We start from the raw sequence: 14,771 nt of genomic DNA, 5'->3' as shown, positions 1-14,771 counted from the left end.
TCCGGAAATTGAATGTATCATTTCTCTCAGACTCCCAAGGGCCACAGCCTCCAAGGCTAAAAACCCACAACTATTACTGAACCTAATTACCACCTGACAGCAAAGTGCTTTTCCGTAGCATCATTCAGTTACCTCATCAAAAGGAATGTTTGTTTGCTTTCTTCATTTTAAATTAAAGAACCACTGACAGTGGTAACTGAAGCATTTTAATCTCATCAAATATCCATGTCCATCTCTATAGAGACAGCCACGCCAGCAGGGAAAGATACACATCTATAATCGGGTTGCACAGAGCAAATTTTTCTTGCTCCCCGACCAGAGTCTAATGGGGTGAGGGATCTTTTGTTCGGGGAGTGCTACCTCACAGTAAAATCCTAAATACAGTAAATGTTCACCCCTAAGCCAACAGATGTTTAAGAAATAGATTTTTAAAGATTCATGTTGTTAATTTCTTGACAGCTTTCAAATACTGGCTTTTCACTGTAAAAGTAGATAAATGCCTTCTATTTGTAACCTGGGCTTTGTCACCTGACATCTGATCAGAGCTTGTATATATATAAAATGTATATCAATGAAATGAAATTGTTCTTTGAAGCTGTCGTGTTAACTGCAAACCTGTCCAAAACAAAATCTTGCAAACTGCTGGGAAGCAGAAGGGAGATGGCTGTGGCTTTAAATATGCCTTGGCTAGACAGTGGCACTAGGAAAGGATTGGAATATGTAAAATGATACTAAATATCTGTGTAATCAGGACTAATTATATGGCATGGTTATTAGCTTGAAACAGGACATGTTGTGCCCACAGCTTATGAAAATATATTAAAACATTACCAGATTCCACATACTCATTGAAAGAAAGCTGCAGAGTTAATAAACGTGTAAGGGACAACTAATTGGCTGCTTTGTCCCAGCCTACTACAGGCAGAACAATTTCTGTTTGAGGGAATTAGTGCAGCCAAAATGTGTTATAACGATAGCCCTGGAAATAGTAACAACCTGCAACACTTCCAGAGCACATCTGATTGAAAGATCTTAAAGAAGGAAATGTTTATGTTGGTATCACCACGTTGCAGAGAAGGAAATTGAGGCACAGAAAGGGAGAGACGGTCCTGAGAGTCAGAAATACATCTTAGTAGGGTGTTTAGTCCACACAGTCAGGCTGTCTGGCAACAGCCATCCTAGAGCATAGGCAATGCGGGCAGTTCAGTGGGAACTGAATTAGGATCATCTGGAGCAACAGGCAAGAACTGAGGCAACAGCTCTGGTGGCAGAACCAAGACTGAGGCTGGGGCTAGGGTACCCTCTGCTGTCCCGTATACTTGTGCAGCTTATTTCAAGAGGTAAGAGAAATAGCTGTATCTGTATAAGGTGCTTACATGCCTACAAGTGAATCCAACTGGTCGGCTGGACCTGTGGTTAAATTCCACCTGCCCTTGTCTGCCCTGGGACAAGTGTCACCTGTAGATGGGGCCTTCAGTTCCTCGCTGTGGAGCTGTGCCCACCACCCTCCCAGGAGTCAGGCTCCACGGACTTCCCAAGAGGCCACCATGAAGTGAGGTCAGGGTTGGAGCCCTCAACTACTTGCTGAGCCTGCCGGTGGCGGGGAAGTAGGAATGCTGTGTTTTGTCCCCGAGTGGATGGTTGCTAGAAATTCATGTTGAACCCATCGTTGTGGTGGTTGTCTCTGAAGGGTTGGGGTGAGCTTTGGTGCACCTAACTCTGCACTGGGCAATCCTGTGCCCTCCCAACATGTCCTCACCAGCAAGAAGAGGTGTTCACAGTTGCAGGCCGTAGACATCAAGCTTAGAAGCTTCTGCTCCTCTGTAACCAAAGGAATCTCTGGGCAAACCTGAAGTCCCCAAGTAGCTCAGATCCCTGAAAAGACCTCTGGACTGTGCACTGCCTCTGTAGAGAGGCTAGACATGAAAATGAAATGCTTAAAGAGGTTTTTTTAGCACTGTCTTTACTTCTTACAACAGTTCTGTCTTTATCCCCTCCCTGTCCAGTGTGGTTATTCTCCCGTGCATCCTCCCTCCCACCACAGCTCATCCAGTCCCTCCCAGACCCCTTCAGCCCCTTTCTTCTGGCTGAGCTTCCTCCAACCTTCCCCGTTTCCCCAGAAGCCCAGCCCACTGGACATACAGGGTTTCCCACAGCCTGCAAGGGCAGGTCAGGACTTGTTTCAAACAAGTGTCCTGCAGTCCTCATTGTGGGAAGACCCTGTGATCCCAAACAAATTTCCAGTTCAGAAAGATAATGTCTCTTGTTATCAGCATGCTAAGCAATTATTTTCCTGAAGGTGATGTGTCTGCAGCAAGATAGGAAAGCATCAATGACTCAGCTGGGGAGGGCAGGAAGGTTAGAATATTTTCCTATGTGAGCTAATGAATTAAAAGCCTTGCTGAAAATGCTGGACGTTTTCTGGAGTGACAAGCTGGTAGGCCTATGAATTTCTAACAGTAAGAGGCATCTGTGCAGCCTACAGAAGCTGCTGCAGAAGACAGCGCTGCCACTTGGACATGCTTCAGAGAGGCTCAGGAAAGTCCGACCTGGACACAAAGACGTCTCTCTCGGGTTGGGTTAAGTGGGCACAGAGCAGGAGGGCGCAGTGCAGAAAGGGGCTGTCGGGTGGCAATGAAGGTTCATGCCCTTCCTCTCCTCTTGTTACTGTCTTTTCTTAAGCTGCTCGGTAACCAGCAAATTCTGCTCCCACTGCACTCACTGGAAAGCGTTTGAGTGGGGCTCCCTTTGATGCCGCTGGTGGCACAGGGAGCTCTTCCTCTTACCGAGTCTGTCCTGCGCTCGCCTCTTTCTACTTGTGCCAGAGTAAAGGTTAAGATTGCTTGGGTCGAAAGTGAGAAATGTCCTCTGCTTGGTAAAAGGTGAAAAAAATTGTAAGAGATTAAGAGAAAGCAGAGTACAGCTGTTACAGAGAATGGTTAAGGTAGGAAAACAGAATTTTTGCTGAAAAATTAGCTAATGCCAGTCACCTTGCACTGCCTTAAGTCCACCCCTTTGCCCATATCAGCGTTGCTCTGTTCTTTCACTCTGGCTCAGCAGAGGAGCTCTTGCCTCTTTAAACCACTGACATTTTTTCTCTGAGAGCCACCAGTTCTATGTTTCTCATTTTCTGGACACACTGGATTTCAAATTACAGAAGTGCTGAGTGCTTACAGCTCTGGCTGAGGTTAGGGGAGCTGGGCTTTGAACAGACACAATGTGGGTACCCTGAAAAATCCCCCCTGGACCTTGCTAGTGGAGCAGTCTGCAACTCATATCTGCACCACATTTTCCTGTAGGTAAAACCCAGGCTCTCTGCTTGCAGGAGTGTTGGAAGAGAAATTCCTTCCTGGGTGGGGAGCTCACAGTTGCTGCACTGATACACATGAGAGAAAAGTCCAGGAGAAGATGAATAATTCTAAGAGCAGGCATTTGATGGCATGCAGAAAATAATGCCTGGGGCCACGCACTGAAGAAAAAAAGGACAGAACAAAATATTGACTGGCCCTTCATTAATTGCCGTCTGTCCATCGTGCCCTGAATGCAGCAGCAGTCTTGTTGAAGAAAAAGTAGGCTGTGACGAGGTAATTAAAGACCACATCAGAAGGCATATCCGCCAGGAGGTTGAATTAAAATTGTTCTGACAGCCTTTATTCTGGCAATTCCTCCTTTTGCTGCTTGATTTTGCAGCCTTAATGATGATGTATGAGTTCACAGCTGCGTATCCAACAGGCTGGATAGGCCCGCGGGACTGTCCCGTCATCCTCAGAGGCGATGGGCACCGTCAGCTGCATCATATTGGGTGGCGCTGGGGAATGTCTTCCTGTGCATGGGCACAGGCTGATCAGAGGCACTTCTGCCAGGACAGCTCAGCCTTTCAAGTTTTGAGCCCCATCTTGACACTAACGAGCTGTGTCCAGAGGTTGTGTGGTCTTACAGGCTCAGACCACACATACCATCCCAGGGATTTGGTGCTTTCTGGCATGTGCTGTGTGGGGGTCCTTCTGTCCCACTGGGTCTGGGATGTTCTTCCCAGTCCACCTCTTCCTGTGTTTCAGAAAAACTCCTCTCTACACTTTTAAGCTGTGCCTTCAGGATTTTTGAGGTTTCACCTATACCTGGTAGTGCTTTCTTTGACCTGGCCGTGACTGACATGAGAGCTGGGAGTGAAGTCTGCTTTATATAGATGGCTGCTTCTTGTCATTCTCTAGGGGCTCTGTTTGCTGCCATCCCCAGCTCACTTCTCCCAAACTGAAATCACTGTCTTGTCATCTTTTCCCCCACCGTTTTCAGTGGCTTAGAGGAGAGCAGAGTCTAATAAACAGAAAAAACGTTCTAGACCAAATTTGATCTCAGTGCAACAGAGATCTGAAATACTCCACAGCTTCCAGGGCACAGTAGCATTGCAATGCTGTGCAAGTGAGAGATAGGAAAATCGAGCACCTCTTCGGTTTTTTTTTTTTCATGACTTCTCTCACATGGAAGGAGATGTTGCTGGCCATCTTTGAGCCATTCACTCCTTAGGCTCTGGTGACAGGGCATAGGTAAGTGCTAGTATAGGAAAATACAGACCAGTTTGCAAACTGGTTTGAATGAAATGTCTGTGTGGGCCAAACAAACTACACTTTCTCCAATACATGGGCAAGGAGGCACCTCACATTTCGGCCATACTGTGAGTCTACCACTGCTACTAAGAGCAAATTCAGTGCCTTCATTTTTTGTTTGGTTGGGGGTTTTTTTGTTATTGCAAAATCAAACTGACATGGGTCTTCATGGAGAAGTTCCCCAGAGTAATCCTGAAGACATTTGTGGTTCTGGCCATCCCTTTGCACACAGAGAATACATGCAGGCTCTTCACATCCCCAGGCTGCTTGTAACATCAGCAGCTCACCCTACTACACCCCTGAGGGGGTAAAGCGACTCCCAGAAAGTTCCAAGGCACCAAAACGGTGCCAGTATCATAAACGCTACTGTCAATGCCTCTTGAATTGTGCAGACACAGCAAAGTAAATTGTTTGTTCCCCTTCTTCCAGTGCTGCTCCAGAGAAAGGTCAGCAAAACCGCTTACAACTTGTAGAGAAAGGAGGAAATGAAATGAAGGCAGGAAAAAAAAAAAAAAAAGAGTCTGCTGCAAAACTTTCCATCACCATCCTGGCTCCCCTGGAGGGAGGACTGCAACCTGTCTTAGGGATTTCACCAGGACCTGGTCCATGGGCGCCCTATAGCTGTGTTGCTTTTGTAGGAACAAGTGGGACCAGACTGTATTTAAAAGTCTTCCTTACGTTACTGGCAGGGCCAGCCAGGGCTGCGCTGGTGCACGATCCTACCAGCTAGCACAGAAATGCCACCTCACAGCTGGAGCCTGCAGACTGTCTTACCTGGCTCCCTGCATGTTCAAACAGTGCAAAGCTCCTATGAGTGTCTAAAAAAACCCTTGCTTTATCCTCCCATGCTGGCCAGTGCTCCTTTAAAAGGAAAATTTAAAACAAACAAACAAACTGCTGAGCAGTCAAACAACTTCAGTCTGACTTCGAGGGCTGTAAATTGTATTAGAAATGGGAGCAGTACTATGGTTTAAAGGCAAATTATATGTTTTGCCTCAAAAATTAATTTTTGTTTTTTCCCCCTTCTGTATTGGTAATTATAATCTGTCAGCTTGCTCCCACACACGTCTGCACGTTTTATGCAGCTCTTGATACTTGTAGCTGTCGCTAAAGAAAACCTTTCAGGTTTTAAATGGTGACACATTTGCGTGGGTTCAATGAAAAGGATCCATTTGCAGTTTGGGGAGATTTGCAGTGCTTGGCCAGCCCCCAGCAGAGGGCTCACCAAAATACCACATTACAACAATTACCTTGTCAAGCACTTGGGAACTAGAGTGCTGGCTGGAAGGATTTTACCCTGGATTTAAGCACCTACACGCAAACAGCCAAATACACCTCTGGCTTGGTCCTGCTTTCAGACAATCCCTGAACAGAGGGTGTGTAAAAATACTTCAGGACTAGCCCAGGGAGCCAGTGTGCCTGACGGGTGGCTCAGCAGGAGAAAATAATCTGCATTGCTGCATGAAGTAGATTGGGTCCATGTTAACAATCCCTTTCAAAACGAAGGTGCTGTCAGCTGATTTAATTTAATTTACTCTACCTTAATTTACTTTTAGAAATGAGCTAAATGAATAAATTGAATTATGGCTACTTTAACTCTGAAGGAGCATATCCACATAGGAGCTTACTGTGGTTTCACTAATCAGCTTTACATTTACACCCTAAAGGTATTTGGATTAGCTCTCACAGGCATCCTCTTATAGACATGCCTGGAGATACCCACCTGCTTTCCTTTTCTTTCCTTGGGCTCGTTGCTTTGAGGAAGCCAGGGCTCGGTAAGCAGATTTACAGCATCTGTGTTATTTCATGCCTCACCCCTGTCTGGACTTTCCCTGTATTTCTAAAGAGCAGGACAGAGCACTTTGCTCTGAAAGCAGACAGCTGCTCTCTGTAGGATGGGTTGACATGGGTAATGTCAGATGTACGTAGCACGTTAATCCCAATATCATATTGCTAACTTGAACAAGCTCGAGAGACTATCATTTTCTGCTACATCTCATCAGGTAAATGAAGCTATTATTCTCTTGCTGCTCCTTAGGAAATAGGAGGACAGGAGACAAGACAAAACCTATTCCCATCCTCTCTGCAGCTTCCTGCTCCAGGGTCAGCAGAGATATACAACAATGGCTGGGTCTGAGCCACGTGCGTTGCTTGTAATTGTGGCTACTTCTCCTTCTCTTGTGCGATAATGTGGTTCCAGTTACAAGCTAATTATTCCTGCCTCTGTGAACTGTCTCCTTGGTGAAGCAGATGTGCCTTGCTGCAGTGAGCTGGGGAAGGAGGCCAGGAACTGAGGGATGGATGACAAGCAGCAGGATCCCTTCTGTGGCAGAGGGAGAGACAGCTGCAAACTCTCCTGGGGAGCAGGCTCGAGTATGATGACTTCTCTATAAGCAGCATGGACCAGCCCCCGCATTCCGAAACGTAGGGCCACAGGGTATGGACCTGATGAGATTTCCAGATAGTGCTGGGATTCTCCATCCACCGCATTACTGCAGTTTGTATGGCCCAGAAATCATAATCTGCTGTAATAGGTGGGTGGTCATCTGGCAAGCGTGAATTTGTGCTCACTTTCTGGAAATAGGCACTGGTGACTGCTTGGAAAGAAAAAATCAAGCCTGTGGTAATGGCTGAGGATTTCTGACCTTTGCTCTAACATTTCAAATTTGTTTTTATTGCTTCTAATTGGCCTTGCTTTGGAGCATGCACATTATCTAACTGCCAGGGCACTGGCTGTCATTATCTGCTGGGCCATTTGATTTGTGTTTTTTATGTTTGAAACTTGTCAGACATTCCCAGAAAATACTGCGCTCCCCTTGCAGTGTCAAATATGGGCCTGGTTAATTGTGCATCCCTGAGAGAGAAGCATTTGAAGTAATCAGGCATTGATTGTTTAGCTGTGATGGACGCAATGGAAACGCGTCTCCTCTGTATGGAGAGGAAAGTGTAAAAATTAGATCAGCAGCTACATGACAGCAGCCAGATTTCTTGATTTCAGGGTTCAGAGGTTAGCCATTTTCCAGCCTTGATGATTCATTTTTGATCTCACTCACGTGGCTTGGATAACTTTGTTTTCTCCTCCCTTTGCAATTTAAATACAGATTTTCTTCTATTTTGGCCCTCTTTTATATACCAGCTGCAAAGTCACTAATTCAAATCTGTTGCTCCCCACCTCAACTTGCTTCACCGGATGGAAACAAAAGTCAAGAAATATGTATGTGAAAGAGCTCAAAATGCCACAGTGGCACAAGTCTGCCTATGGCGGTGGCTTTCTAAAGTTCATCTAAAACATTAGCCTGGTTTGTAAGTCTGCTGATCCGTTTAAAGACCTTTAAGGTTTCCTAACAAACAGAAATCCAGATACAGTTGGTTTTGATGTGAACATATACACTACATTTGGAGTAGATGTATATAGGGCTTGTCTTCCTGCAGACGGGCCGAGAGCGCTACAGGAAGCAATAGGAATAGCCCCATTTTGCAGAACGTAAAAGGACCATCACTGGAAACACCAAGATGTTAGACCTCAATGTGAATTATGCATCTGGTGTATTTAGATAGAAGCAATTTTGCTGTTGAAATCAGAGGTTGGTATTTTTTTCCCTTGGGGTTCTGTAACTCAAAATTGTGTTGAGATCAAGCATGTAGTGGGGTTTTTTTTAGCTGTAAAGGTGAACGTATTCAGATTATTCAAGTGGTGATTTTTTGGATGTACAATTAGTTGACTGAGAGATGTGGTATACATTTGGTATTGTAATTGCTATGCCTCTGAGATTTCAATTTGCAGAACAGTTTGCATGGCTGCAAGATTAACTGTTGTATGCACGATGAGCACGCAGCCAAGTTGTGATTTGATCATGACTGTCTGTCAATTGGCTGTATGTCCATAAAAATCACTTCGTCACCAGTACCTGATGTGAACAGAGTGGTTGATACTCATGATGCTTCAGTTCGGTGGATGCCTGGATGGCTGCTAAAAACAGCCAGTGTCTAAAAATTCCATCTCTAAGTGCCGTTGGTTAGACAGGTTTTCCTTTTTCTGTGTTTCCCAAATCATGAAAAAGGAAGGAGGTTTAAGACCCATTTCGACCCTCTTTGCATGTTTCATATTATAGTTTCCCTCACTTGCAGAGAGGAGAATGGGAATGACGTTCCTTCTCTAGTGGACTGGACGAGTGGGTGCAGAGAAATCAGCGTCTGTACGGAAGAGCCAGCCCCAGCACGGCCAGGAGCTGAGCCCTGCCTGCCCAGCGCTGGCTCTGCCCCTGCGAGCGGGCAGGCAGGCTGTCAGCAGCGACACGGGCAGTGCTGATGCAGCCCCAGGGGATGGATTGACTGGCTGGCTTTCCATGGTTTTTTGCCTGATTCTCCGTTTGGTCCACAGCTGCTGCTGTGTTTGGGTCTCCACCCATTGTCTGGGAACATGTCAATGTAATTATACGCAGAACCAGAGAAACCGCTTGTTCTCACTTCAGCGTGCCTTTCAGGTCTCCCTCGCAGGGTCCTAATTTATTTATTTTTGTCTCAGTGTTTATCTCTTCAAAATACCACTGTGCCTTAGGTTGGTGAACGAACTGTGGAGATGCAGTAGATGCTGAATTGATGGCAGCTGAGACAGCAGTGAGGAGGGGAGGGCTGGTGGAGGTAAAGCCTTCCAAGCCCTGTGCCCCATCGGCCCCTACATTATTTCAGTTCTTTTAAAATGTATTTTAACCTCCTTCTCCAAATAAAAGCAAAAGCACTGACAAACACACACCTGTGTGGTGGGGAAGGCAGGTTTCTCTGCAGGTTTAGAGGGGCCCAGTTCCTCAGGGGTGAGTCGGGGTGGAAGGATCAAGAAACCTGGGTTTCCATCTCAGCTCTTTTCCTTTCAGTTCTCCCCAATTCTGTTGCATGGCATTTGGTAGGTCACTTCACTTTTGGTAACCTGGCTATGTGAACAGATAGGTCCTCCCCTTCCTAGCGTTTGTGTCTCAGTATGAAATGGTACGGCATCAACACCAGTTTCGCTTGGGTCTCCAGCTGCCGTAGCGAATACAGATAACTGGTATTAGGGGGAGCAGACTGAGTGCTTAAAGAGTAGATCAGGTATAAGTAGATGACCCTCTCCATTTGTGTCCTGCCATAGCAGTGGGGGGTGAATGAACCAAATTGGCAGGGCATAGCGGGTGCTGGGGGGGGCAGGAGCTGTCTGAGTGGGCACCCTGAATGCTCATTGGAGCCCCTTGGCTGGTGTGAGAAAGGCTGACAGCACGGTTTGATTTCTTTCCTTGGGATGGGAATGGAAAGTCAGGTTTTGCCACTTTTACAAAGGAGAAGCCATCAAAAGGTGTATCTGCTTTTACAGCCGCAGCACAGCCAGCTTGGTGAGGGGAGGTAATTCACGCTCTGCCAAGATAAGTAGGAGATGCAGCACCACCGGATTGGAGCTTGGTACACGCAGGGGATGATGACGGCTGTTCGAGCTGGTGCTGCTTCTGCTTGGGGTGGGCGCGGAGGGACCCCACGCTCCGCCAGCAGTCTGCAGGCAGGGTTGTAGGGCTGCCTTGGCTGCCAGCGGGCAGCCAAGAGCTGGTTCCTCTGGCTCCTGGTCCCAGCGTTTGGCTCAGAGGCACCTCTACAGTTCCAGTGTGACCCACCAGTGCTGGTAGGGGGTTGTGAGGGGAAGCTCCTCGCTATGGGATGGCCCAGTGCTGCCCGAGTCTCCGTGAGCAAGGGATGGTGCTGCAGCACCCACACCCCTCGTCAATCAGCCTCTCACGAAAGTGAGGTCTCTGGGTACAAGGGTGTGAGTTGTGCCACTTTTTGCCCAGGCCTGGCTTTGCCCAGCAGCTAGACAGACCATGGCTGAGGCTGTCCGGTCGCTTGTGCCTGTCTTGCTGTGAAATACAAGTGTGTCAGGACCTGGAGGGAGAAGAGGCAGTGAGAGCACTGGGCTGTGAGATGGAGGATTTTAATTAAGGCCTCTAAGCAAAGAGGCTATATAAGTAAATAGAATAGAAATGTTACAGAATTAACTGATAATAAAGGACAGAGATTTACTTTTCCTTAAAGTAGCCAACATTCATCACGCACACCGTAAACACACACCCAGCAGCACTTTGGGAAACAAGTAGTGAGACTTATCAGGAACCAAAGCATTACAAAGTAGGTCTGTTCCCCCAGACAAGCTGCGGGAAGCCGAGGAGCTGTTTCTGTGGTGCTGCATTGTGAGGAGCTCGGTTTTTAGCCCATGAACTCCTGGGGCATCACTGCAAAAGTACTTAGTATTTAGCATAACTCTGCTCCTTTGGAGGTCAGTAGTTAAACTCCCACTGCTCTGCTAGGACTGTAGCCCGAAAGGTGCACTGGAAACGCCACATTCCAAACTATGGTGACAACTAAAGTTTTACATAACTGTTAGATAAGTGGCGTTAACGGGTACGGTGAAATAGCAGCATCACATCGGGCTCTTTGATGGCACTGGTCTGGATGCTGGAAGCACTGGCATCATGTGTCAGGCGATGGGTGTTCCCCGGCCACACAGTGGGAGTCTGCCACTAAAGAGTTTGGCCCCAGCTGCGAACACCCCTGGCAGTGGGGGCAATCCAGTGGTGAGCAGATGTGTGAACCCAGCTGTCCTGGGAACAGTATATGCCCCAGAAGGAAATATTCACAGCGATACGAGGGCTGTTAATGAGAAGAAATGAAGCAAAACATTTCAGGCGTGTGGGAGCTGCAGTGGGGAGAAAACAGTGGTAAGTGCAGTACCCAAAGGGAAGCAGCGGGGCCCTTCTCTTGGAGACCTCAGAGCTAATGCAAAGCCCTTGAAGTCTCCTGGAAGGACTAACCCTGCTCTGGCCAGAGGAGGATGGGACCAGCTGGTCTTTAACCACCTCTAATTTGTCTCGAGCTGCCAAAGCCTTCCTTACAGATGCGCTTCACGGTGAGGCTTTACACATGGCTTCTCCTCGCAGCACACCCCACACATGGCTTACCTGCTGCTGAAACACCCCAGCATTTTACAATACCTGTCCTCTCTTTCTCTTCCTTTGGCAGGAAGGAGAAACTGCCGCTTTTTAAATGCACTACCCAGCGGGGCCAAGGGAACAGCCATGCTGGCGGCAAGCCAGAGAAGAGGAGCCAGGCGCATCTGAAGGACCAGTCTCTCTCCACGCGATGAGAGGAGAAGAGAGGAGGGCAGGTCTGCGGGGCAAGGCGGAGGAGCACGTCGGGGTCTGGAACTGATGATGTTTCTCTTTTTTTCCTAGACAAGTATTTCTAAGATAACAAATAGTCCAAAGGGGGAAAGAGGGAGAGGGAAATTAGCTAGAAATTTTACTATTGATTCTTTTTTATTTATAGATGGTAAATCAATTTCAGAGCTCTTTTTTTTTTTTTTTTTCTCCTTCCCCCTTCATCTCTGGGAAAAAAAGAGTGACCCGATAGATTTACAGAAATCATTTGTGGTGGCTGAAAAGCTATTTGTTAAAATGAGAAAGCCTCCCCTTCCTCCACCAGCCTTGCTCTCTCTCTTTAAAGGGGTAATCCATATGATGAGCTAACGAGGGAGTCCTGGCTCCCCTGCTGCACCATGTGATGTCTCCCCTTTTAGTGTCAGGCTCAGAAGCTCTTATGCCAATTGCATGTGCTAGCCCTGTTAGCTTGCATTAAGAGAGCCTGATAAATAGCTTCTGGGAGTCAGGCAGGCGCTCCTCAGTGTGCCGTTTATCATCTGCTGCATGGTTAGGTTTTTTGCTCTTCTATCCTATCATTTGAGGAAAGGGGTCATATAAGAAATGCTGCTGTCAGGCTGCAGGCATGAAACTCACTGCAAGACCTGTCTTAACAGGTAGGATCCATGGTCCTCCAGCAAAAACTGGCTGGGGTCTACAAAGATTGGACTTCCCAACAGATGTACGACTGAGGCAGGGTGAGCTAGGGGTAGTGCTGAAAGGGATGAACAATGTTGTGCCACTACTGTAAGAAATCCCAAGCAAAACCTCACCACCTTCCCATTACATGGACAGCATGTGAAATCTCAGCTCAAAGCCACCGTCACTAGGCAGTTTGTCTCCTGTGTTGTGTGACTTATTGAAATATCTGCCAGTGATGTGGATTTGAAGCGCGAGGCCTGTGGTTCTCAAACTGGAGAGTAAAAGAGGGTGACCCTGAGGGGAGTCCGAGTGTCTCCCAGGGGATGGGAAGGGAAAGTGCACTTAGAAATGCCTCTTTCCAACCCATCGGAAGCCTGGGGAAGCAGCCTTTCTTCACTCTCTTCTGCTAGGAGTTGGGGTGCAATGATGGCTTGGAGGAGAGAAGGTGCCAAGACCCAGTAGATAGAGAGGGAAAGGATGAACCGGACTGAGGGTGAAGACAGACATGTGAAACAAGACTGAATGAGCTCCTCTTGGTGTGGGATGGCCTTATAGAAGTAGTAGCCCCAGATGCTCTGTTCTCTAGTTAAAGACCTGGGTTGGTTGCTCCTCTCCTCTTTCCCAGGACTTGAGAACCATGATCTAGGAACAGACTCAGCTGGGTCCCTGCGCTGGCCTGTGTGTGAGAAGAATGCATCCTGGGGGTAAATGAAAAGGTATGAGAAAAACTGAGAATTATAGGCTAAAATAGACCTTTCAACTAACTTAAATTTACTGTCCCTTGTGAAAGTACTCCCTGATTCTTCAGCAATGGAGACCTGGCTGCTGCAAGGCGTGAGCATGACCAACGCTGAACCAAGGTGTGATCCCAGGAAGAACTGGAAGCAGGTTGGGTTGCATTCATGCAGCCAGGAAGCTAGTAGGCCTGCATATGTGGTCATCTGTTTTTGAATACAGGTCCCATGTCTATATCTCAATGGATAGAAAGGAGTTCTGTGTAAGGTCCTTGAGCTCCTTTCCATACAAGTAAACACAAAGCATGCAGGGTCAAGGCTGAGGTCTGTGTTCTGTGCCTCAGGACCCCTCAGGACACACACTTCTGGAGCCCCATCACAACAGACCTCCTGGGAGCCACTGGCACATGATTTCCATCCAGTTAGCATTACTGCAGCTAGAAAGAGTGAGCAGGTACAAGTCAGGACAAAAAATTGGCCTTGCATGCCTCTGAAAAAGGACAAGCTACTCAGGATGTGACAAAACTTGATCTGATTGTGTCTGTGCACTAGCCACCCGTTAGCTGGGCTTTCATTAGTTAGTTTCTCTCTGATAAGGGGAACTTGGTTGAAAACAAGAAAGAGATATCTCACTGGAGGGACAATTATTTAAAACACCAAGCAAACCTGATATTTCAAGGTGAGGGAGTTAAACGGTGCACGTTTTGGGGGAGAATAAAATGCCTTCCTATGATGAATTCCAAGGCATCCAAAAGGCACAGTGCTGGCTCTCTGTCTCCAGAAGCAGAGTAATGAATAGCAGTGACAGTGTGATAATTAAAATGACCTCTTGGAGATATGGATTAGAAGGTACGCAGAGGGGGGATAAGTTCTCCTTTGAATTAATCTAGTGCTAATTTATGACTATCGTTGGATTTTATAGGGTTTTAGTGGAAGACTTTCAAAGTTGGTTTACTGGGGTGATATTGTTCCTTCTGCATATTCATCGGAAAAACACTTGCAGAATTCCTCATTATTTCTTTTTGAATTATTCTATATATACATATATATATATAATGAGAGAGTTTCAGGTATTTGCTTAGCCGCTAAAGAGTCTACTCTAGAAATAGGAATAAAGTGATAAAAGCAGCTGTGGAATGAGTGTGTTGTTTCATTTTCATTCCTTCCTCCTCACAGGCCCCCAGACTCACTTCAGTACTGAGACGTGGAGAAGCGGGTTCTGGGAAGCCCTTGTGCTGCCCTGCTATTGGTTATTAGAGGGTCCTGCTATTGGACTTGTAAAAGTCAGTCTTTCAAGTTTTAGATTTAATAACGGGATCTTCCTGGAAATCACTGTCTCTCCTTCTTGTCTCCTGCCACCCATATCTGCCCCACAGCCTGTAATTTCCAGGTCTTAGTATAGACTCAAAGTAGACTGCTCATCTCTGCCAGAGATGCTTCCTTTCTGCTGAGATATCCCAAGCTTTTAGTTGGATAGAAAGGACAGACTGGAGACAGTTACCCATATGGGAAATGATGACATCCCATTTGTCAACTCCCATGCTGGTAACCTTCTTCCCATCCTCTCCACCTGCCTAGCA

General features: G+C 46.9%; 1 protein-coding gene across 1 annotated transcript in view; it reads left to right on the top strand.

Moving 5' to 3' along the window:
- Positions 1–14,420, top strand: part of AGBL4 (AGBL carboxypeptidase 4) — a 957,921-nt gene extending 943,501 nt beyond the window's left edge. Inside the window, exon 12 of the mRNA XM_075037073.1 lies at positions 11,640–14,420. Coding sequence (XP_074893174.1) covers positions 11,640–11,763 — 124 coding nt within the window. The 3' untranslated portion in view covers positions 11,764–14,420. The remainder of the gene's footprint in view (positions 1–11,639) is intronic.
- The last annotated feature ends 351 nt before the right edge of the window (positions 14,421–14,771 follow it).

This window comes from Buteo buteo, chromosome 10 (assembly GCF_964188355.1).
Source record: "Buteo buteo chromosome 10, bButBut1.hap1.1, whole genome shotgun sequence".
Taxonomy (NCBI): domain Eukaryota; kingdom Metazoa; phylum Chordata; class Aves; order Accipitriformes; family Accipitridae; genus Buteo; species Buteo buteo.
Note: the sequence above shows the minus strand (reverse complement) of the source record. Positions and strands in the feature narration are given on the sequence as shown.